The 26,051-nt window shown below is 37.2% G+C and overlaps 1 protein-coding gene across 11 annotated transcripts in view; it reads left to right on the top strand.

The window, feature by feature from the left end:
- PRDM15 (PR/SET domain 15) overlaps positions 1-25,810 on the top strand; it is an 80,363-nt gene extending 54,553 nt beyond the window's left edge. For 2 of the 11 annotated variants that reach the window (XM_034423956.3, XM_034423957.3), the window contains exons 8-24: positions 1,020-1,167; positions 2,231-2,409; positions 2,934-3,028; positions 4,780-4,867; positions 7,013-7,180; positions 9,348-9,442; positions 10,284-10,415; positions 11,612-11,746; positions 12,636-12,799; positions 13,745-13,824; positions 14,617-14,736; positions 16,939-17,070; positions 18,004-18,090; positions 18,614-18,789; positions 19,707-19,787; positions 21,520-21,729; positions 24,071-25,810. In XM_034423956.3, the coding sequence (XP_034279847.1) occupies positions 1,020-1,167; positions 2,231-2,409; positions 2,934-3,028; positions 4,780-4,867; positions 7,013-7,180; positions 9,348-9,442; positions 10,284-10,415; positions 11,612-11,746; positions 12,636-12,799; positions 13,745-13,824; positions 14,617-14,736; positions 16,939-17,070; positions 18,004-18,090; positions 18,614-18,789; positions 19,707-19,787; positions 21,520-21,729; positions 24,071-24,547 (2,567 nt within the window). In that variant the 3' untranslated portion in view covers positions 24,548-25,810. Of the gene's footprint in view, positions 1-1,019; positions 1,168-2,230; positions 2,410-2,933; positions 3,029-4,779; positions 4,868-7,012; positions 7,181-9,347; positions 9,443-10,283; positions 10,416-11,611; positions 11,747-12,635; positions 12,800-13,744; positions 13,825-14,616; positions 14,737-16,938; positions 17,071-18,003; positions 18,091-18,613; positions 18,790-19,706; positions 19,788-20,130; positions 20,758-21,519; positions 21,730-24,070 lie in introns of those variants that run through there. The other 9 variants (XM_034423958.3, XM_087895177.1, XM_087895180.1 and 6 more) reach the window with 6 other exon arrangements.
- The last annotated feature ends 241 nt before the right edge of the window (positions 25,811-26,051 follow it).

Genomic DNA, 26,051 nt, shown 5'->3' with positions numbered 1-26,051 from the left:
TCCCTGCTGGCTTCCACATGACCATAGGGCACTTGGTAACAGTTGTTCAGTGTCATTGTAACTTGGAGGAATGTGTAAGTAACTTGGAGGAATAATTGTAGGTTGTTGACTCTCTGGATAGCAAAACTTGTGGATAAATGCAGCTGGCTTAATGTAGGTCTAATAATTGCTCCACCTATCTCAGAATTATCTTTTCTAGCTGATTTTAGCTTTCTAGACTCTTGGTCAAATCAATTTTTTTTTACCAAAACAGGCATGACACTGGCAATCTATAATTATGTATCCTGTCACTTTTTTTCCCACTTCCACATATGAAACAGGTATAATATGCAAGTTCCATAATTTGGAACTTCTGAGTTCCAAAATTTCTGAGTTCAAAGTTTCTTCGGGGATTCTGAAATTCATTTTAAGTGATATCAAGGGATAACATTAAGTTACATTTCTCAAAACCTAAATTGTTTCCAAAACTTGTGGCATTCCCAGCATACTGAATTCCAGCTTGCAGGAATTCACTATAGCACGACTGGTGCCGAAAGTTCTGGTTCAGCTATTTTTAATTTTCATTATTTTAGTTCTCTCACAGAATGTTTGACAATTTGTTCACCTTTTGTACTGTGTAATATAAAATTACTGAATGGATAACTTAACTAACAAAAATAAATATCCTAAAAATGGCTTTGTGCTGTACCTTATTGTCGCATATTTACTATTCATGTTATAGTAATGGAATGTCAGTAATTAAAGGGCTATTATAATGTACAGCCAGATTACACATCGTTAAAAGTAGTCCCTACATTTCTATTTGAATAATGGTCTTATCTGTGTATCAGTTACAAAATGCCACTATGTACAATAGACAAAATAGCATTAAGATTATAATCATGCTTATACTTATTTTCTGAGTAAACATATATATGAATCAGCTTTGAGTTAACTTGGGTATAGATGAACAAATTCAATCAGTTTTTTTAAATAATATGCTTATTTTTTTCATAATTCATTGGTTTTTTTCTTGGTAGCAGTGAACTCAGTGGACCATGTGGCTGAAATTATTACTGAGGTCCCACCTGATGACACAGCGATTCCTTCAGCAGCAGAAGATCAAATTATGGAGCTGATGTTAGCGAAGCTACCCAGTACTGCAAACAACATGAGTTCATTAACAAAGTAAGCTTTCCCTGCAAAGAAAAAAGTCCTGCTTTCTTATGATAACTCTGCTAGATATCAATCACTTATGATGATCATGAAGTGGAGGACATGTGGAAAAAGCTTATTGGAAAAAAGATACCTTGCCATATTAAATATAGTGGAACATGGAAATGAATAAATATCTTGTTATCTATAATGACAATGAATAAATTGGTATACTTATACTGACATTGAATACCAGTAGTCCTTGACTTATGACCACAATTTAGGCCAAAATTTCTGTTGCTAAGTAAGACATTGGTTAAGTGAGTTTTGTCCCATTTTATAAGTTCTCTTGCCATAGCTGTTACAGGAATCACTGCAGTTTTTAAGTTAGGAACATGGTTGTTAAGTGAATCCCCATTGACTTTGCTTGCCAGAAGATCACAAAAGACAATAACATGACTCCAGGACCAGAGGTGGGTTTCAGCAGGTTCTGACCAGTTCTGGAGAACCGGTAGTGGAAATTTTGAGTAGTTCAGAGAACTGGTAGTAAAAATTTTGACTGGCCCCGCCCTCATCCACTCTCTGCCTCCCAAGTCCCAGCTGATCGGGAGGAAATGGGGATTTTACAGTATCCTTCCCCTGGAGTGGGGTGGGAATGGAGATTTTACAGTATCCTTCTCCTGCCATGCCAACCAACCCACGCCCACTAAGCCATGCCACACCCACAAAACCGGTAGTAAAAAATTTTGAAACCCACCACTGCCCAGGACACTGCAATTGTCATAAATATGAGTCAGTTGCCATGGGGATGCTAAAACAATTGTAAGTGTGAAAAACAGTCATTAAACAGTCACTAAATGGACTGTTGTAAATTGAGGACTATCTGCAAATTGGCAATCTGCTTATTTAGGTATATAAATATCAACTTACATTTGTGATAAAAGGTTATCCACAGGGAGACCTAAATAGCTTTTCTCAGTATGGCATCCTGCAGATGTATTGGGAATGAAAAACTAGTTCTAGTTAGCAGTCAGTGCCAATATATGCTGATTTATTTTTATTTTTGCTCATTACTGCTTTCTTTTTAATCTGTTAGGTTTCCTCACCATCAGAGCTCTGTATCCCTTAAGAGAAGCTTAATCCTTTCCAGCCGACACGGGATTCGACGCAAGCTGATCAAGCAGCTTGGGGAACACAAGAGGGTGTATCAGTGTAGTATCTGCAGTAAAATGTTCCAAAATAGTAGCAATCTTAGTCGACATATCCGCTCTCACGGTAAATTTCAATTTAGCTGGATTCTTCTTTTACAAAGCTAATTATTGGTGGAAGAGAAATCTTTAATCCAGCATACAAAAAGCAGAGAACATTTGGAAGCTGAAGCAATAATTATATAGATCAACTGCATGTATACGTGGCTTAGGATAAAGGGATGGTAAAATAATTTGTCAGCTCCCAGGAGGAACACTTGTTTGTTTCAGAGACATTGAGCAAAGGAATTTGCAGGACCTGTATAGATTTTCTAATTTCAGCAATCCTCAATTTCTGCTCTTTTAAGTAATTAGGAATATACCACCGACAATCGGATTTTTAAAACAGTTTACAAAAGCATACTGTTCATAATTAAAGGTTCTCTAATCTCAGGCTAAATATACACTGCTAAATTTTGGAAGCCATTTGAGACCAAGTTGATTTACTTTATCTAACCTAACCATTTCATAATTTTTGGTTTACATGTTATTAACTTTTCCTAAATTTTCCAGCTTTCTAAAAATAATGAGTGTTTTTAATTGGTCCTTTAGGTGACAAACTATTCAAATGTGACGAATGTGGTAAGCTTTTTAGTCGAAAAGAGAGTTTGAAGCAACATGTTTCATACAAACACAGTAGGAATGAGGTTAGTATGGTACTTCTTCATTTATGAAACAGAAACGGATTATGCATAGACATTGGTCAATTTCATACAAAGCCAAGAAAGAAGATAAATTGCAAAAAATAATCCCTTTCCATGCTGACAAGGCAGAAAAATCGCAGTTCTTTTAAAACAATTCTTTTTCCTTTTTTCAAACATTTTATAAGAATGTTTCTTGTTGCTCTTAATGAAAGAGAAATAAAATGTATCTATTGTGTATGTATGTATGTATTTTTAATATTCTTAAATATTAAATCCCTCAGAGAAGGGCTCTGGGCAGTGTACAATATAATCAAAATCAATCATTAAAATCAGAATAATTTAGGATTTTTTTAAAAAAATATAAAACATAAAAATTTCAAAAGGTGAAAAATTCTAAGATGGTGGATTAACAATTGCTAATACAGGCGGGGGTTTCTCATGCGGCCAGCTACCCCATGGTTATGTGGGCTCATGTGTCCCTCATGCAGGGCTACGCAGCCAGGTTTTGACCCCTTTGTGGAAGGCCAGAAGATTGGGGGCTTTCCTTACCTCTGAGGGTAAGATGTTCCACAATGCAGGGACAGCAGCAGAAAAGAGCCTCTTTCTTGACCCCACCAGTCGAAATTCTCTGACTGACGAGGTCGGTAGCATGCCCTTCCCTGCCTGAACAAGTGGGTCAGGGTGATGGGATGGAGCTAAGCTGGTTCTTAGGTAACCTGGCCCATGCCATGTATGGCTTTATAACTAATGACCAACACTTTGAATTGGACCCGTAAGCAAACCAGCACCCAGTGCAATTTACAGAGCAAGAGTGTTATATGTGCTCTTCTTAGGGCACCCAATATGGCTTGTGTGGCCGCACTCTGCACCTGCTGAAGCTTCCAGATTCTTTTCAAGGGTAATTTTATGTAGAGCACATTGCAATTGTCCAATCAGGAGATGACCAGGGCATGAGTGACTGACCGGAGCCCCTCTTTTTTCTCTCTATTCTTAAATCCTTACAGTAGAGAAGCAACTTACATAGGCATTCTCTTTCTGCATGTGGGAGGCTTATGTAGATGGCCCTTCCTCTCTGCTTTTCACTCTCTCTCTCTTTTGACAGGGAGTTCCATTTTATCATCCAGCTATGATATCCTCCCAGGGACCATAGACTAGATGCGTAGTTATTTTGCCTCCATATAAATCTGGGACTTTTACTGTTACAAAAGAGCCTCAAAAATCTTTGTGCAAAGCTTCCTTCTGATTTAAAGGTGTCTGATTTTCCTTGAGATTATTTTTAGGCAAAGTTCTATTATGGAAACAAATTAAAAACCAGTACAAGTAGTCCTTGACTTACAACAGTTCATTTACTGACCATTCAAAGTTACGATGGCACTGAAAAAGTGACTTACGACTGTTTTTCATACTTTGACCTTTGCACCATCCCCATGATCATGTGATCAAAATTCAGATGCTTAGCAACTGGTTCATATTTATGATAGTTGCTGAGTGCCAAGGTCATGTGATCATCTTTTGCGACCTGACAAGCAAAGTCAATGGGGAAGCCAGATTCACTTAACAAACGGGTTACTAACTTATCAACTGCAGTGATTCACTTAGCAACTGTGGCAAGAAAGGTCATAAAATGAGGCAAAACTCACTTAACAAATGTATCACTTAACAACAGAAATGTTGGGGTCAATTGTGGTTGTAAGTCGAGGATTACCTGTATTTTAAAAGAATAAATTATGACATATTTCTTGTGCCGCCTCTAGGTTAACAATGAATACAGATACAGATGTGCTACATGTGAGAAAGCTTTTCGGATAGAAAGTGCATTAAAGTTCCACAACTGCAGGACAGGTATGATAACAATCAGGTAACTCTGATTTATATGAAATTATGTGGTCGTACCGGGATGGCCAGAACTTTGAGGCCCAGTCATAACTCATTCAATGCTGCATAAATTTCAGTGGTTGCTGAACAAGTGTGCTGCCCCATTCACTCACACACACAACTAACTGTGGTTTAGGTGAGTTTGTTAATGTTCCCCAGCAATTCCCTTCACTAAGACTCAGAGCTGTCCCAATTAAGTCCAGCCACAAGCAGGCCAAGATTAGTCCACAAAGCAATGGCCCAAGTCCATAAAGCACTTGAAAGTTGCTCAAACAAATAACTCCACCAAATAAACTTAAATCCACCAGGCAAAACTTAAATCCACATATGAGAGCTCACTTGGCAAGAAAAGTTCAGAGTCCCCAAGGCACAATTCCAAACACCACGTCAATCCAGGGTGAAGCAGGAATCATGACGATCAAACAGACAGCTAGAAAACCAACACTTTGTTCCTAGCAATGCCTCCCTGTGTATGCTGTGATAATGTTGTGGCCCGCCAGCAGCCTGTGCGGATTGTTGCTGATCCCGACGACAAGGAGGCTGGTGTGGTGTTGCACCAGCAGCCTGTGCAGCCGGCACTTGAGTCGGACAGCGAGGAGGCTGAAGAAGATGTGGTGCCAGAGGCAGGGATTCAGTCAGGGCCTTCAGAACCTCCAGAGGCTCCTTTAAGTGAAGAGGTTGAAGAAGAGGAGCCTCTTCTCAATGCACGGGCACGCAGAGCTGCCAAAAGGAAGAAGTGGTTCCTCAGGAGGAGGTCTCCTCGAGAGTAAGGCTTGGGGCTAATTGGCCACTCCCTTTAGAAAGAACGCAGCTTGCAACAAGCTGCAGGAAACAACTTTAGTTCGCTAATCATCGCGTTGGGATTTTGCTGCAACCTTGCTTCTGGGCTTTCTGCCAACTCCAGTAAGACTCTGCCTATCTTATATGTGGAATTCTGGCAGGCTGTTAAGAACGCTTATTAACAGCTGGCATTTGCTAAAACTGTTATTTGAGTAAACTAAGTTTTGTCCAGAGTTTGTGTGTGCTGTGTTCTTTGGGATCCGTAGTTGGGGCAGAACAGATAACCAGCTTTCTGGTATAGCCCATAAAGAGGGGCGGGGCCTTCTCCTCTCGAGTAGCTTGGCTGACCTCCGTTGCTCCTGCCTTTTCTCTGCCCTGCATGTTTTCAAATCAGGTGCAGAAGGCAGTTCCTCCTCCTCTTCGTTTGACTATCTGCCACTGCAAGCTTTCCCCATCTGAAGCCTCCTCCAATTCTCTTTCGGTCAGCCGTTCAGAGACATTAATTAACTCACTTCCTGATATACCAGGAATGGGCTCATCCTCCCTTGAGCTGACCTCTGAAGCGGAATCTGTGGAGTCATCCAAGGAAGACGTCACAACAAGTGTTTGTTAACCAAGAGCTACTTGTGTGTCTTAATTTTCATAGCCAGCTAAAATGTGAATAATCTACAGATAATTTCATCCAAGTGAGATTTCAGATGATGCTTTATTGGTTATATCCTCATTCTGTCTTTTTTTTACTAGCTGAATTATATGTTGTGTTGTTGTTTTCTTTAATTTTAAAATTTTACAGTATGATCACTTTGAATCTGGTTGTTTTATAGCATAAGACAGAGAAAGCTGCTTCCTCTGTTTTAGAAATTGCTCCTGTAGATGTGTACAGATAGTCCTCGACTTACAATAGTTCATTTAATGACCATTCAAAGTTACAACGGTACTGAAAAGTGATTTATGGCCATTTTTCACATTTATGACCATTGCAGAATCCCCATGATCACATGATCAAAATTCAGATGCTTGGCAGCTGACTCATATTTATGAAGGTTGCAGTGTCCCAGGGTCATGTGATCACCTTTTGCAATCTCCTGAGAAGCAAAGACAATGGGAAAGCCAGATTCACATAACAACCATGTTATTCACTTAACAACTGCAGTGATGCACTTAAAAACTGTGGCAGGAAAGGTTGTAAAATGGGGCAAATCTCACTTAACAAATGTCTCACTTGGCAACAGAAATTTTGGGCTCAATTGTGGCTGTAAGTCAAGGACTACCTATGTGATTTTTAAAATCATATAAATTAAATTTAGAATTGTTAATCTCCTTTTCTTTCAGATGATAAGACATTTCAGTGTGAGATGTGTTTCAGATTCTTTTCTACAAACAGCAATCTTTCAAAACATAAAAAGAAACATGGGGACAAAAAATTTGCCTGTGAGATTTGCAATAAATTATTCTACCGAAAGGATGTGATGTTGGATCATCAGAGGCGGCATTTGGAAGGTAAGTACATTTGTGATTAATGTCTTAAGATTAATGTGCTTGAGTCTGTGATTGGGACTTTCCGTACTCAAGTTGTCAATTCAGTTGACAACTACTCAAAAGGTTGGTAGTTTTTGATGTAGTAATGATCTACTATAAAAGATTACAAGAAAGCTGTGAACCATTCAAGGATAACTATTTTCTAAAGCTATTATCTAAGTTACTGATTTGTTGTCTGAGCTTAAAGATTGTTCACAAAATCTCTTTTGATGTTATAATTTATTACATGTGATTGAACTTAGAAAGTTTTTGGGAAATTACTTTTTATTTTTGTTATGCTGGAAACATCCAAACTTATTTTTGTTTATAACCTATAATGTGTTCCCATTGCTTCTTTAATAAGCATAGTGATGTTGAAATAAAATGTGCATATTCTCACACAGATGCTATGATTACACATTCGTATCATGACAGCTGATGTTAGCATGTGTGTTCCAACATTTGCATGATAAAACCACACATTTTCATCTTGCAGACATATATAATTTCTTCTTTTTTTTCTTCATATAAATCCTTAGGGAGGGAAAGACACATCAAGACAAGTGTCTTGATTTAGCACAAGGATTCATCTGTTTGGAAACTCTTTCCAGGGAACTAGCTATCTTAGTAAAACAAGGATTTTATGGACTAGATTGTAGTCCAGTTAATCAGCTTCACAAAAGCTTGTGCTGTGATAATTTCATAATTTGAAATTATTAGTCTTTAAGGCAACTAAAAGACATCTTAGATGTCTGGAAACAACTTGTTTCTCTTCTTGTCATTAAAGCCAGAGTACAATAATTTCTTGAATGCTAAAAGAAAGGAGCAAAATGTTTATTACAAGGCACCACTTTGCTTCTATTACATATTATTTCTATAGCCATTCTGGGTGTGTCTTGGGGAATCACATCATGTTCTCCAATGCTTGAGTCATTGCAAGAGCCTGGAAAAGTCCCTTCATCATTTTTTGTATTGCTGTATAACAAGTGACTGTGAAATTAAGTCAGAAGGAGCTACTTTTCTGCTGAAATCAGTGTTTGAAATAAACCAATTAAAGTTGCACTTTAAAAGTATGGCAAAGATGGTACAGCTGGCTGAGGCAAAAATAGGAATATAAAGATAATTTTTGATTATTCAATAGAAATGTATAGAATTAAATAAAGAGTCAACTATATATATATATATATATATATATATATATATATATATATATATATATATATATATATATATATATATATATATATATACAATCATGTAAATATGTGAATGTAGATATAGATATGAATAGAGAAAAATAAGAGAAATACGAAAATAACCCACCGTTGTAGTAACTTCTAAGAGTCAGTCATGGGACTGAATTGATGTTTGTTCGTTTTGTATGTTGTCTTCATGTATTTATGTTTGTTTGTATTTTTTTTATTATTAATAAAAATCTTTAAAAAAAAAAGAATTTGATACGAACATAACCCTTGTTTACAACATATTGTTTACAATTTGTTCTCCTGGGTAAAAGCTTAGATTATTATCTTCTAATTATTCTAATCAAAAAGGAAAAACAGAAAAACTGATAATACATTTTTAGAATGATTTAAGTGTTTATTACTATTTTAGCTTCTATAATAAAGGTGTAATCCTTGCTTTAGCCAAGAGTGTTTTTCAGTACATGAGTAATTGTTTAAGTAATTTGTTGTTCTAATATAGAGAGTAATGACAATCCAGATCAGGGTGGGCAATTGATTCTCCTCCAGCAAATGAAGAACTGCAGTTTATAACATCTCTTACCACTGGCTTCTTGGATAAAGCTGCTGGAAGTTGTATTCAAATCAGGAAGATAATAGCTTCTGTTCAGCTAGGAAGTTCTATAGGAATTGAACCAATGCACTGCAATGAATAGAGTCAGAATTGTGTGCGGCAGACAAAAATTAAACCATGTCATTTCAGCACATAGTCTTGGGTAAGGCTTTATCTCTCAGTCCAATCTGTGCACAGACAAACAGCACAGCTAAATCAATTATGTAGAGTGTGTTATTTTGTTATTGTTACAGCTTTTATTGTTTGGATCACATTAGTAATATATAGATTGTTAAAGAAAAAATTGGAAATCATGGTTCTGTGTTCTTCTCTTGCTGGGAATTGTTACTTTAAGGAGTGAGACGGGTTAAAAGAGAAGAATTCGAGCACAGTGCAGAGAATATGGTCCGCTACAAGAAAGAGCCTTCCAGATGCCCAGTGTGTGGAAAGGTAGGATTTCCCATTGACCATAATTAGTGTGTGTGGGGAGGGGACGGGTAGATGTTAGAGATAAGTTCATGCAAGGGAGTAACAGCTTTGTTACACTGATTCAGTATTTATGATCATTAAACTGGTACACCAGATGTAGTTGTGCAAAAGCCTCTTGGCCTTAGATTCCATCTACTATTCTAGTCTGAGCCATGTGTCGAAGAACTCCCAGATTGCAAACTATCTCCAAGTGAGGGAGTTCTACTTCTGCCAGATCTAAGGTATAGATTTAGACTATCTCCCGCGTTGTTTCCAAAGCCATTCCCATCTTCCTAAGATTAATCTTAGGCCTGTTTCTCCATCAGATCCCAACAGCTTCTGAGCATCAAGGATTAGCTACCCCTTGTCTTAGCCCAGGATGGTGATGAACAGCAGAGTATCATCTGTTCATTCTTTGCTCTTGGTTGTTAGTTGCTGCATGTAATATTAAATAGTAGCAGGGAAAGGAACAAGATTTATGGTACCTCATAGCAGAGCACCCAAGGAATCTACCTTCCATTATCTCTTTGGGGTCACCTATAAAGACTATCCAGAAACTACAGGTGATCCTGAAGTGTAGTGGCCTCATTTCTAGTAGGTGTAGTGTTTGTAGTACCAATGTCACATCACAGTAGGTTATTTTGATAAAACCCACTACTGTATGTTTTGAGTTATTGGTATTTGTATTGTATTGTATTTAAGATAAATAAGGAGATAGATTTTATTAAATCAATTCTGCTGAATTTTTGGTAATTTATAAATGAAATCATTGAAATAAATTGAGAAAATGTGAATAATTTTTATCAATATTTTTTGTCTCCAGATTTTTTCATGCAGAAGTAATATGAATAAGCATCTTTTGACCCACGGAGATAAGAAATATACATGTGAGATTTGTGGCCGTAAATTTTTCAGAGTCGATGTTCTGAGAGATCATATTCATGTTCATTTTAAGGTACAATATTTAGCTGTGTGTAATAGTTTTATGCCAGGCTGAAGCTCAGCAGGAGTAGGAAGAAGTTCCTCAGAAATACTGCAAATTAGGAGAAGGTTCCTCCCAAAAGTTGTTTTTAGAAGCTTATAAAAACTAACAAACAGGAAGGTAATCTGATCTCCACAGGAAAACTGTTATACAGTCATCATACTGCAACAGAAAAACTGTCTCTTTGCTTTAGCCTCCAATCCTACTGAAAGTTTGAGACTTGCAGTAGTTTCTCCCTGCTAGATATAATTGGTTGGTCTGAAGTCGGTTGAAGACGCTCAACCAGGAAGGACTTTATAGGTCAAAATTAGCACCTCCAATTGGCAACCAATGTAGAATCTGCAAAACTGGTGTTCTGTGCTCCTAATATGAAAGCATATGGACTACTGCATTTTGAACCAGCTGCAACCCAAATAGAGCACATTACCATAGTCCAGCTGGAGACTAGGATGCTGATGTATCAGCAGAAATTCTAACTTGCTAGGGTTCAACTTCAGTCTGTTCTCTCCCATCCAGACCCTGACAGCCTCCAAGCACCAGGAAAGAGAGAACATGATCTCCCCCATGGCCCAGGGTGAGGATGCACAGCTAAGTATCATCAACATATTGATGATACCACACTCCAAAAGATCGCATGACATGTCCCAGCAGCTTGATACAGATGTTTGTTTATTTATTTACCTATCCAATTTATGTTGAAAATCAGGGGAGATAAGACTGATCCTGCAGCACCCCACAAGTCAGGAACTACTAGGCCAATCTTTACTCGCCCACCAATACAGATTGGCCCAGAATCTCCCACTAAAGAAAATAGCTTCAACTCTCAATCCTTGCAGGTGGTCCAAAAAGATACCATAGTCAATCAGCATAAAAGTCAACAAGAGATCTAAGGACTATCTCATCCAGGTCCTGAGACAGGTCATCCAGGAGAATGACCAATGCTGTCTCCATCCCCAAACCAGGCCTAAACCATGACTGAAAAGGGCCCAAATAATCTGCTTTCTCTAGAATAACTATAATTTAACATCAGAGACAAAAATATATGAGGCAACAAAACATGTAAGCTGTTTTTTCAGAGGTTTTATGAAAACATTACAGAGTAATTACAATAGCATAAGCTTCCTTTTGGGGTTGAATAAGACATTTCATTTGAACCATCCTCTATACAGGACATAGCAATAATGGATGACCACCAGAGAGAAGAATTTATTGGCAAAATTGGAATCTCTTCAGAAGAAAATGATGACAACTCAGATGGAAGTGTGGATTCTGAGCCCCACAAGTATAGCTGCAAAAGGTGCCAGGTAGTTTTACTCCTTTCAACATTTTGGGGTGGGATTGGTTGAAAGTGCCATGAAAAGTGTTGAAGATAGTGAAAAAAATATTCCAACATATTTCCTGATCCAGAGGTCTCTACGGTATGTTTTATTGAACACATAGATTTCTTGCACATGCAAGCTTTTGCTTTTCAGTAATGATAGGTCTTTGCATGCAAAAAAGGATACATTTTGCCTCTATTGAAATAAAAAGATGTACTGTAACCAAGAAATCTTTATACATGTATTGTCATCATTGAATTAAAATATCATTGGAATCTTTGTATCTGGTGGCAGGACAACAGATTTGGCCAGTAGACACCCTTAGTGTAGATCGTAAGTTCTCCAACAGAACTTTAAATTGTTTCTCAAATATAAATAGATTGTGAATAGTTTTAACTAAATGTCAACTATATTACTAAAAAGGCATTATTTTAAAAAAGGCATGTTCACAAATCAACAGCAATCCACTCTTAAATAGAATCTTCATTTAATGTCCCTAATTGGGACCAGAATTTCTGTCACTAAACAAAGTGGTTGTTAGACAAAATGTTGCATGATCGTATTGTCATTGCAACAGCCATAACTTTGAGGACTGGTCATGACTACCATTTGTTCAGGGCCATCGTAACTTTGAATGGCCATCAAATGAATGGTGATTAAGTGAAGACTACTTACGTATATATTCCACTTCCATTATATTTTCTGCTATATTTTTAATACGTATTTTTATGGAAGAATTTTTGCAACAACACAAAAAACAAACTAAACAAGTTAGACATGAGAATGTTTTTTTATCATAGTAATTAATATTCCTAGCTTGTAATGATACATATCTCCTTAAGTGTTGTGCATTCACTGCTGTTTCATTTTTCAGTTAACGTTTGGCCGAGGTAAAGAGTACTTGAAACACATCATGGAAGTTCACAAAGAGAAGGGTTATGGTTGTAGCATCTGCAACAGGCGCTTTGCTTTGAAGGCAACTTACCATGCTCATATGGTCATACATCGGGAGAACTTACCAGACCCCAATGTGCAAAAGTAAGCAAAAAAAAATCTAATAGAGCTAAATTAAGTGCACTCTTAACAGCTTTGCCTGGGTAAATGTTGCATGCAAGCAGTTTCATAAACTTAAACTGGTGAAACTTTAACAAGCTAAAGAGAGGGGAATGATGCACTGTAAAACTGGCTTGGTTTTATTTTTACTTAAAGTTATTTATTTATCTCTCAAAAAGAATTTTGCAAATTCCTGGTAGCAACCAGTTTCCTTGTCATAGAAGAGGATATTGTTTGAAAGGTAGTATAATCAGTAAGAGAGCCAATTTGGTGTAGTGGTTAAGGCAACAGACCAAAAACAAGGAGACTGTGAGTTCTAGTCCATCCTTAAGCAGGAAGCCAACTGACTGCCGTTGAGCCAGCCACTCTCTCTCAGTCCTAGAAAACAAGCTATGGCAAACCTCTTCTCAAAGCTTGCCAAGAAAACTGCAGGGACTAATTCAGACTAGAAGGCATAAAAAAACTGTCATAACAATAGCAGCAATATAAAATGGAAAATGCTTCTTCATTTGATTCTGTCAAGACATTGTGACTAGAGTATGCCTCAGAAATAGCCTCGGGAAACGTCTCTATGTGAAGGGAAGGAGAAAAGAATGAGACATAGCCGCAGACATTTCCAGGGCAGGAATCCATGGAGGAACTATATTTTTGAGAGTGCCAAGACAGCCTTTTTCACATCAACATCTTGCTAGATATAGTGGGACTAGAACTCCCAAAGGACATGTGGTGGAAAATATGGGGATTGAGGTCCCTATAAATACTATGTTAAAGAAGGCTGAGTTAGATAGGGAAATTTACTGAAATGCACAGTTCCAAGTGGTATAGTTATAGCCATGGTATAGTTATAATAAGGTATTTTCAATATTTATTTTCAAATAAAAAATTATCCTTAAAAAAATCTTAGAAGTTGATCCTTATTTCCCATTTTAGATATATTCATCCATGTGAAATCTGTGGAAGAATTTTTAACAGCATAGGAAATTTAGAACGACATAAACTTATTCATACAGGTAAACTCATTCTATTTCTTCTTTCTGATAAATATAAATAAATAAATCTATAATTCTATAAATAAATCCTGTAATTGGGAAAAGCCAATGAATATTGATTTTTTTAAAAAATTGAAACTCTTCTGAATACCTACATTTTGCTGGTATGGACTAGAAGGATATTTATACATTAGACAAAGCTCATGCAAATTATAACAGAGGGGCAGTTCAGTCTTTGCTGAATATTATGTTTTGAAGTGGTAACATTCTCCATATTTGTTGCTTTTGTTCTGTTCAAGTCATCCTTGCAAGGTGGAGTGTATGGGTGGGTGGTTCTCAACAGTCCAGAGGAAAAACTGCTGTAGCTGGACAACTGAGAAGAATTGGCTTTCCCTTCTCTAACACCTGTTTCAGTTGAATATTCCATCTGGATTCCATCCAGAATAGAAACCTATTGTGGTCATTTTTCTGCCCTCCAACTTAGTATATTCAACATTTTAAAATATCTTATTTGCTTTAGTCATTCTGATACTGTATTTTTTAATCTTTCCTTCCTCCCCCTCTCATAACGAGTATTCTTTTACTTTCACTTGTATCTTGCCACACCTTAAAATTCTTTCCTCTGTTCAGTTTTGTAACTAATAAAGGACACTTAGATTTCCTTGTATTTGCCTCTGCCTTATTTCACATAATTTTTTTCAATCTTTTTTTTGAGAGAATAGGAAGGATTTTGGTTTTTTTAATTTAAGGGGACATTTTTGTTTGTTTTCTTTTTATTATTAAAGAAATTAAAAATATGATTTTTTTGTGAAGGGGTGAAAAGTCATGCTTGTGAACAATGTGGCAAGTCATTTGCAAGGAAGGACATGTTAAAAGAACACATGAGAGTCCATGATAACATCCGAGAATATCTATGTGCAGAATGTGGTAAAGGTATGGCATGAAAATATGAATTTCCATGGCTATTTAAATTAAATTATTTTTTTTCACAAAATATTAAAATTGATTAAAACTGATGTTGATGCATTCTTGGTTCAGGTCTGCTCTTAATGGAATCTCAGCCACAGAGTTGGCCTTAACATTAGGCAGAGTTAGATGGCCACTTCAGAAAGCTGACATTAGGTATGTGCCAGCTATTAATCATAACAATTAATATCATTGTAGACATACAAGAAAGGAAGCTGTTCCTGTTCCAGGAACAAACCCTCAAAATAGGAAGAGAATCGTAGTATTTAGAAGACTGTCCCTTTTGAAACTAGCATGTTTGCAGGCTATGATTATTATAGTTTTGGACATGTTCCCATTGACCTGTCTCTACTGCAGATTGCAGATGGCTCCCTCTCCGGTTTCAGGATCAGATTCTTAGCAGAACTCACTTGTGTGTAGTACTGCTAAAGAAGATAATTTAAATCCTGTGCTGGTGGTTAGTCCCAGTCAGTCTGGCACTAACCAGGAGGAATAGAAGATGGCCATAAATGCCAGTCTAAAAGTATGGGCAGCTCACTTACAAAACAGGACTCGGCATAGAACAAAGCCTCATTATGAATCATCTGGTCATCTAACTAGACCGAAGAGCAGTACCACTAATCCTAAAATTGGACTTGGGCCAGGTGAAAAAGTACCTCCAACTGGTGTAAAATGGCAAAATTACAACTAGAACCATTGAAATAGTTAGGATGAATCAAGTTGAAGGGCCTTCAGTGTCCATATCAGTGAAATATACAAAACACATTGCTTATCACATCTCCAAATTGGCTAAATCATCAACATCTGTTGCAGAATAGGCTGTCCATCTGATTTTCATGAAACCTCAACAAACAGCAATGTCCCTCTCACTTTGGCCATGACAGTGAGCTCTTCTTAGTCCCAGAGCAAGTGGAGATTGTTATGTTTTTGACGCTCTGGGCAAAAGGATGACTCTGGCCCATTCTCACCTTTTTTAGTTCTCTCCATGGTACAACATAAATTAAACTGCTTGAGGCATCGTAATTATACTTATTTTGATTCACTCCAGTATAGTAGTATTTACTCTTCCTATTTTTCTTAGCAAATCTGATAATAGAGATTTTTAAAAATCATTTTCTAATGTATTATGTCTATTGTGTGTTATGCTATAAGCCACTTGGAGTCATACGTTGAAGAGACATAAAAGCATTTGTCATGCTTACATACATACTGTATAATGAGCTTACATGGAGTTTCAGCAGTCAAGACCATCTTGAGTAACCAGTCACTTGGTACATCTTTGAATGGTCCTACAAAAGGCACGGAATTTGTGGCACTAACAGCAGAAGTCCTTAAGTACCCCCTGCACATTCTTTCCTAGAAATCAGCCCACTGAAAGTCCTAATTTAATCTTTGACACTGGAAAAGTTGGGGAACTCTCAGAGGGATATATGTATATCTCTACAAACAGGAAATCAGGAGAGTTGAAGTTCCCACTCAACAATTTACAGATAGGTTAGAAAATACATTATCACAGCCAGCAAAATGCCACATCCCATTTTCTGTTTCATAGCATTTTCTGTAGAAGGGCAACTGCATCAGGAGCCTTCTTGGCTGACTACTGTTAATAAATACTTATAGAGTAACTCTGGGTTAAAATCACTTTTGTAAAGCATTGTAAAATAGATTCGTTTGTCTTCAGACTCCGATTTTGTCTGCATTGGGTCACAGAGTGCTATAAATTACATGTATCCCATGAATATTGCTCTGAAGGTCTCTTTCTTGCCAGCTCCACCTTCAATGAATGAGAACATCAATTACATATATTATGGAGTACCTTTTTGATCTTCAGAAGATCAGCAGTCCCACCCTATTTAGAAGAGGAAATAGATTAAGACCAGGTGGCCCAAGGATAGAGATAAGTCTAACTGCTGTTTTTCTTGCATGATAGGGTCAAACCCATCCTCAATTGTAGAGTCTTAGTAGATAACTTCAGGACAGTTACTCATTCTTAGCCTAACCTACTTCCCAGGATTGTTCTGGGAAAAAACTGGAGGAGAGGGTGCTATGTAGGCTACCCTGAGCTCTTGGAGGAAGGCAAGATATAAATGTAACAATAAATAAAATATAACTAAATGAGCTTAATATGACTTGCCCGCCATGTTTTAGCATAGAGTTTATTTTTTGCAGGAATGAAAACAAAGCATGCATTGCGACACCACATGAAGCTGCATAAAGGGATAAAGGAGTACGAATGTATGGAATGCCATCGGAAATTTGCACAGAAAGTCAACATGCTTAAACATTATAAAAGGCACACAGGTGAGCCTCATTGATAAGTGCTTCGTGGATCCTGCAGAGAATGAGTCAAATTGCCTGGAAGTTGTTGGGCTTTAAATTAAAATGTCAGTTCATTTTTATGGCACTTATACTCCAGGTATCTTCAGGAGTAGATAGTTGTTCCTAGGAAATGTCCGAAGAGTTTGAGCTGCTATATTTTTGACATGGCTACACACACACACACACACTGTGTGTGTAAAGATTATGGTTAACATTCTTCAGCCAAATATAATTCTACCTAACATATTTTATCTTTCTGGAAATAAATATTTTTATTTTCCACTAGAACATAAGTAAAGTGATGCATTGAAATATACATAATATATTCACACCAAAACACACCAAATAACAAAAACAATAATTAAAGCCAGTTTAAAGTAATACATTTTAGCATATTTGCTAAACTTCAGAGAATAGATTGAAAGAAGTAAAAAAAAGGCTTGCTAACATAAATGGAAGAACCGATTACAAAAAGCTGAAGGATATTTGGATTTTTGAAACATGTTAGAGAATCCTCCCCTCCCCCCTCCGCCCCCCAAAGATTTGTTCCCCTGCCAACAAAACATGGTCCATTCTTTGGAGAAAGAGATCCAGTCTAAAAAGACAAACTGCTTATCTGCAGAAATCATATCCTACAAAGTTGAACTTTGGGTTTATTGTCCTTCATCATGCTAAATTCAACATTGCCAGTTCAGTCCTGAGACTTGTTTCTCGTGAAACAATAAATGAGCAAAAGCAGGCTGTCATCGGTATGGTATTGTTTGGGTCCCAAAGAATCTTTTTTCCAGAACTCTTATTCCTGTTGGATTCTTTTAGTGCTAAAGAAAGGCATATTGTTGTTACATACAATTTTATATTTGATATACAGCTCTATAAGAAACCGTTGTTTTGGTACTTACCATGGTTTCTAATTAGCAGGGATCAAAGACTTCATGTGTGAGCTCTGCGGAAAGACCTTTAGTGAGAGGAACACAATGGAAACCCATAAACTAATTCACACAGGTAAATGTTAGAATATTAATCCTAAAATAAAAATAGGTCTTCCTCATCTCTTACATTGTTCTGCCTTTTTTGATTCCATATTAATCAATTAATAAATGCCTGCTTCGTACATTATTGTAATGTATTTTCTATAATGCCTACATTCCTTCTTCCCTGAACTGATGCTTCTGAGAAGTATTGTATTGCAATGTTCTGCTTTGCTGTTGATTATTCTTTCTAGGATTCCTGCAAGTTTAGTCCCCAAATATCAGGCAAATACCAAGTTGAGGAAGCTGTTCTGCTCCAAAAATGAGGAACTCACTGTCTTCCAGATGGTGTTAAATTAATATTCCCAAAATAACTAATCAGTGCCATTCTAAACTGAAGCTGCTAGGATTTATAATTCAGAATAGTTCACAGAGATTCCCTGTTCCATTTTTTTCACCATAAACTCATTAAACAGTGCTAAAATTGAAGTCCTCAGAAATTGAGCATTAAGAAGTGTGATTACATATTAATACAAAATATTTTGTTTTACTAATAGTGGGGAAGCAGTGGACATGTTCAGTGTGTGATAAAAAGTATGTCACAGATTACATGCTTCAAAAGCATATCCAGCTGACTCATGATAAAGTAGAAGCTCAGAATTGTCAACTCTGTGGGACAAAAGTTTCTACTAGAGCTTCAATGAGTCGTCACATGAGAAGAAAACATCCAGAGGTGAGTATAGTGGCAGATTAACAAATCAGAATTTTTGTTGACTTCCTCTGGGACACATAAGAACTATAGGTTCTTGTGCTGGGGCACTAATAGCAATCCAATAACTCAGGTCTCTTCAACCTTGGCAACTTTACCACTTGTGGACTTCAACTCCCAGAATTCCTCAGCTAGTATAAAGTCTCCAAGTCCACAAGTGGTAAAGTTACCAAGGTTGGAAAGCCCTGCAATAACTCACTTGTTTTCCTGTGGTGCTTATTAAGATGCTTCTCATCTCGACAAGGTTAATACATAATGCAGTGTAACTCTGCCCATAGTTAAAGACCACATGGACCATGGTTTTTAATTTGGGAGAAATAGAAAGCACTAATTCCTAACATTAGCAAGTTAAAATAGAAAGTCATCTTTTTCTGATATAATATTTAGGACACCTTTGTCTAAATATTCTGGTATTTTAAATTTTGTCTTTTTAATAAGAAGAGAAAGAACAACATACTTCAATGGATGTTCAAAATCTTTAAGACATACCTATCAAAAGAACCAACTTAGAGCATTTTTTTTATTTTGCATTTTTACAACCTTCATCCATAAGCTCTGGGACCAAAGGATACAATATTTTGTATCTACTTATAGTTCTATAGCCGACTTGGATGAAAACAATTCAGAGAGGAAAGGACCACAGAAAGTCATTGTGTTAATCAGTGGAAAGACCTTTTCCTCTCTTTTTTTACTACAGAACATTGGAATGGCTGTTAATGTTAGAACAAAGAAGAAATCAGGGCTGTTGGTTTCAGTCACAAAACAGACTGGATCCTTTTTTCTCTATCTTTCCTGTGTCTCCACAGCATTCTTTCTTACTGAGTGACTATCTTTCTACATAACTGCAAAATAATGTTGCTTTGATTATATTTTATTTTCAGGTTCTTTCAGTTAGGATTGATGATTTGGAGCCGCTGTCGGAGACCACAACTGTTGATGCTTCATCTATAGGAATTGTGCAGGTAAAATTCACGTGTAGTCAGATTAGCTGTCTAAAGAGAAAACCCATAGCTTGCAAAAAGAATTATCCAAGCATGCATGCTTGGGGGTTCTCAGGAGCTTAATCAGGAAACCTTTTCAGAATACAGATTTTTATCCTATGGATAGAGATTTTGCAAACTCAGTAGCAAAAACAAAATTCATTGCTTTTATACTAGGCATACATTTGGTGTCATACATTTTACCATTTGTTGAATAAGAATACCTGTATATTGATGCATCTTATGAACAATCATATGTATCTAAATTAAGGTCAATGGATCTGAAATTTCTAGAGATAGAGACTCTCATATTTCTCCATTTTAGATGAGAGACGTAGGCACTTCTTTGATGAGATACATACCGAGTTCAGTCACAGGAAAACCACAAATCTGTTACACTTTAAAAATCAGCAGTGTGTTGTGACTCTGACCCCCGAGCCCGTCTTATCGGAAGGAGTAGGCTCCGAAAGTGAAGGAGAGGAGTTGGCCAGGCCTCCCTCTCCAGGACCCTCCTCTCTGGCAATGCCTCAGGTGTCTCCCGAAGGAGAAGTGTTGGCCAGGAACCAGGTATCTCCGAGCAGTCGCAGTCGGACAGTGACGGAGATAAGTCTTGGCTGGATCCACGCCAGCGTCGGAGAGACAAGCGCACGCAACAGAAAAGGAGGCATGCCAGAGATTAAGCTGAGTCACTGGACCACACCCCACAGGGGATAAAAGGGGGTGTGGTGGCCATTCAGGCTCTGTGACGGACAAAACTAAACAACTAGCGAGTCGCATTGTATCTCTGAAACTACGTTATCTGCCTGCCTTGGATTGAATATGGACTGGACTTGACAATTCTTTGGCTTTGTGTATTTGTTTTGGTTTATCTGATGGAGGAGGAATACCTCCCTCTGTGAGTAAAGTTCTTGGCAAGCAGCTACTGGGTTGCTGCCAATCCTGTTATTGAAGGAATTTATTGTCTGCAAGTTTTATTTAACCCCTGGCTGACTGTTTGTGTGCGTGTGTGAGATGGGGACAGAACACAGTGTTCTGTTACTTCATGGATTAGAGTATATTTACCATCTGCATTAAATATTTCCCTTGGTTAGCAGCTACTATAAATGCTAATTTAAACAAAAAATCTAAACAGTGGGGGCAGAAGGGTAGGAAATGCAACAGGTGTCATTTGTGATATTTTTATTTATTTCTTAGATTGATACTCTGCCTTCCCTTAGGGAGTTCAAGGCGGCAGTCATAACACTCCCTCCAAATTTCCCCCACAACTACCACCACCCTGGAAGGTAGTCTGGGCTGGAAAAACTGACCAGCCCAAAGTCACTCAGTGAGGCTCTATGACTGTGACTGAGGATGGACTTGAACCTTGGTCCAAATCCATCTCTTTAGCTACTACATCATATTGGCTCTCTTTCTATTAAAGTTCTATAATTATGTTTAATAGCTATTTCTATTCAGTCTCAAACATATATAAGATAGTTGAACACGATAATAATTTATAGTGGGGTAATTAGCCAGAATACAATTTTAGTAGCCTTTGTGCTATTTTAGTATGGGCAATGTCTTGGTTGAGTCCTAAACAAATAGAATCAAAGTTACTTATAATTTTCTAATCTTCCCATTTCAAATTAGAGTTTATCATAAGGTTCATTTATTGAAATAAAGTACTGTAAATGAGAAAGGTGATACTGAATTTCATCACAATGTCTTCCTATAGCCAGATCTAGCTCTGGAACAAAGTGAATTACCAGAAGGGAAGCATACAAAGGCTCATAAACGAGGTCATAAACAGAAGCACAAACCTGGCGAAGAAGAGGAAACACAACTTCCTGAAGATTCTGCCTTCACTGAATATACAGAAAAAGAAGTGGAATTTACAGGAAATGTAGGAGATGAAACTAATTCAGCAGTGCAAAGCCTTCAACAGGCGAGTGCCACTTGCAAACCAAAAAATGGGATAGAAACTAAAAAATATGAGACTTATATCAAATATGTTAATGCGTAGCATTTACACAATGATGTTTAAGAATTTACAAATGGATTTGTAAATATGCTTATAAGTAAAAGAAAGGAAGGGGAAATGAATAAAAATTAGGATTGTACGATACCGTGTATAAGTTCCCTTAGTGAATAAATTCACTCCACTCAGAGGAAATAATACATCTTTTGAGGAGGAAAAAAAAGTTTGCCCTCTGCCGAAATAGTCACTCTCGAAAAGGCCACATGCTGGATTTTATGTTCTGCTCAACTAGTTACTTATGTATTGAAATGAAAGATTTCTGTAATTCTGTTGCCACAGACATTCTCTCATTAGTCAGTTTTAGACTGCTGTAAAGCTCTACAGGAGTGGAGGCTATTAAAAATGGTTCTGACCTGGTACCTGATAAGGTTTTATGAATGGACTTGGGAGTTTTCCAGCTCATCTGTCATGATGCTGTTTAAACCCTGGGTAATGTTTGGACTACAGAAATAAGCCAGGTAGTGGACACCATTGTTCCAAAATGGCCTCTTCCTTCTTTCAGAGTTTACTGAACACTTTGGTTTATTAGGTGATGGATAAGAGCAGCCCACATGGTTCTGTGCAGATAGAAGAACTCATGTAACTAATTGAATCAAAACAGAATGAGCCTTTTTTTTAGACTTGTTTGAAATCTTATTCCATGGCAGTGGGTACAGAGAAGAGAGCTTATTTCTCTATTTCCATTGGGTCTGCACAGAAAAAGTTAATGAAGCTTATCCATAGTATGAGGCATTACTTCCATCATGATGTTGGGGGAGGAGAGCCAGAATATCAGTGTCTTGCTGTGAGCAATTTTCATTGTTCTTTACAGACAAATCACTGGATTCATTTCGGATGTCAGTATTGAGCTGAGTGTTGGGGAAGCAGTATATAAATATTTAAATATATAAATATATCTCTATCATCTCTATCTATCTATCTATCTATCTATCTATCTATCTATCTATCTATCTATCTATCTATCTATCTATCCATCCATCCATCCATCCATCCATCCATCCATCCATCCATCCATCCATCCATCCATCCATCCATCCATCCATCCATCCATCCATCCATCCATCCATCCATCTATCTATCTATCTATCTATCTATCTATCTATCTATCTATCTATCGCCTCCCTAACACTCAGCCCAATACTGATATCCAACTGAAATGAATCCAGTCATTTGTCTGTAATTTGCTTATGTGTCCAATTAAAGGTGCTGATTGTCACCTTTAAAGCCCTACATGGCCTGGGGCCAGATTATTTGAAGGACCAAGTTTTCCTAATCATATCTGACTGACCAAAGCAGGGAGGCAGGGGATGTTATGGGTCCCCTCTCTTAAGTAAACCTACCTACTGGAATCAAGCAGAACCATCTCCATGATGGTTCCCTCCCTGCAGAACATAATCCCTGTGGAAATAAGATTGGTCCTCACTTTGACACTCTTTTGAAAAGCCCTGAAGATATGGTTCTGCCAACAGACCTGGGGACTCCAGGTTGATACGGAGCCCATCAAGTAGTTGGTCTGATTGTTACTACCAGGATTGGGGTTTATTGGCTTTTGAATCATCATACATTATTTTTGTAAACCACCCAGAGTCACTGTGAGTAGGACTGTCATATAAATTTTCTTAAATTAAATTAAAAATAGTGCTGGTTTCATAGAATAAAGGAATCCAAAATTAAACAAGTCACATTGAGGCTTTATGTGATGTGTTAATACATTCTCTAACACTTACACTTAACTGTTAACACTTGCAGTTAATTAAAGCTAATACCATATTATCTTATAGCATAATTATAATTTTCTGTAATACTTATAAAATTACCATTGACTCAAAAATAATCAGATCATTTTGGATGAGAAAATGTTTAAATTTCAGCTACAGACAGAAGAGAATTTGTGAAATAGGAAGAGGATCTTATTTCAATATATTAGCATTAGCATGAATTTTGCTTCACATTTTAATCGAAACCTGACTGGCTGAGTCTATTTATGAATTGCTAACATGATGAATATTTCCCAAGGAAATTTGTTTTAAATTTTCATTTTACTAGCATGAAGCATATTGAGTATTCAGTAATGCCTTTAGCCCTTAATGTAGTGATAAAGATCAGTCATAATCACATTTACCCAGTTTTTTGCTTCAGCATTAAATTATTCCATTCTGTCATATAATATGGCTTATATTTCCAATTCTAATAATCACCTTGATAATTTCAGTCCTGTCAGTGCTAATTTTCGTCCCTCTTTTTTCAGGTGGTGGTGGCCCTTGGAGATCCAAATGTGTCAGCTCCTTCTAGTTCTGTTGGTTTGACCAATATTAGTGTTACTCCAATCACTACAGCTGCTGGAACCCAATTTACAAATCTACAACCTGTGGCTGTAGGTCACCTTGCCACGCCTGAACGCCAATTGCAGTTAGACAATTCTATTCTCACAGTGACATTTGATACAGTTACTGGTTCTGCCATGTTGCATGGCAACCGCCAAAATGATATCCAGATACAGTCACAACCTGAGGCAACCAACCCCCCTTCAGTAGCTCATTTTATAAACCTAACAACTCTGGTGAACTCCATTGCTCCACTAGGGAGCCAAATATCAGAACAGCATCCCTTAACATGGAGGGCAGTGCCTCAAACTGACGTCTTACAGACTCAGGCCCAGCCATCCCAACAGACAGGACAACAGCAAGTTCAACCTGAACAGCAGCAGCAAATGTACAGCTACTAACTTTTACTTCAAAGAAGACAACCAACCTCTGAATGGGTTTGCAGAAGCCCATTGGACGCCAAACCTAAATCAATTGCTGGAAACCAAACATGGGGAATAAAAGGCTTACACTATGAGATATATGCTGATGTTAACCCAGAAACTGGAAATGCCAAGCCCTTTACAATTTCACACTCTTAGAGAAATCATTGCTACTTTAGCAAATTATGGGTACTGTTAATAAGCAGCAGGAAATAGATATGAGGCAGGTTTTAGAAGAGCTGAGATCAATTAAGAAAGAGGTGGGGGAAATGCAATTATACTGCTTTTAAAGCAGCAGCAGCAGAATGCTTCAATGTAAAGCTAGGATATGCCTGCCTGGGGTACAAGAGCCTAACTGAGCAAAAAAAAAAAAAAATTTTTTTTTTAAGTTTTGCTTTTGCTTCCATAGACCAATCCATTGCATCTAATGGAACAAAGTGGGTGGAAGTCGGGTGGGGTTAGTCTGTGATGTGATATGTGCTTCGTTTCATGTATCATTTCCATTATACTGATGGAGATACCACTCTACACATAAGACAACATGGTGTGTTACCTGAAATTAGATAGTCTAATGTTAAAGTAATATTTTATGGTCTCTTACATAATAAAATTAAAACCTGAATCCATCTCATGATCTAAATCTGTAATGAGATAATATATTTACAAAACTGCTTGCTAATTAAGTATAATGCTTATCTAATAGATGGAAAGCAGTTCTTCCCATTGAAATTGATTTGCCAGTTGGTCATTAATTCACCAATTTGTCTGTTCTATCATGTCATAAATATTTGGGTCCAGATGGGTGAAAGGTAATTTTTCCGTAATACCCTTCATATTTCATTCTGTGTTCCTGGCAGATATTTGCAAATTGAGGGACCCTTTCCAAACTGACATCATATATCCACTTGTATCATTCATAGCAACTGATAGGACGGTTCTGTTTCTGGAACCAGAAATGCATAGCAGCTTACTACCCAGGTGCAAATTAGAGTATAATATCCATTGCAGGTGATACTGACCACAAAAAGGTAGACTGAACAAAGGCTAAAGAAAAATATTTGTCTTAAGCAAAACATGGAAGAAAATTCATGTTATCCACTCAACTTAAAGGGAACATTTCTGAACCCTTACATGCTGTATCTGCTTGACGTTGTTAAATGCAAGTTCAGTCTATGTCATCTGTGTATGCTCATTAAATAAAAGAGAGTAGCCCAATGGTTGATGGGGAAAAAATTGAATAAACCTTGCCTTTGCCTTTGTGAACAGTACTTTTTTCTAGGCAGGTAGTGAGGAACATATGTTTAAACTATTGCCTACAAATTGACCAATGATTTTCTTAAACCTGTTTCTGATAACAAATGGATTTTGCTATTAACAAGGAATATTTTCTAACGTTAGTATATTAAGTGCTTGGATTATAAAAATTGAGAATCAGTTAAGTCTAAGGAAATACAAATGAAACTGGCAACTAAATATTTATTTT

The sequence above is a fragment of the Pantherophis guttatus genome, chromosome 5 (assembly GCF_059756535.1).
Source record: "Pantherophis guttatus breed Tessera chromosome 5, ASM5975653v1, whole genome shotgun sequence".
Classification (NCBI taxonomy): Eukaryota; Metazoa; Chordata; class Lepidosauria; order Squamata; family Colubridae; genus Pantherophis; species Pantherophis guttatus.
Note: the sequence above shows the minus strand (reverse complement) of the source record. Positions and strands in the feature narration are given on the sequence as shown.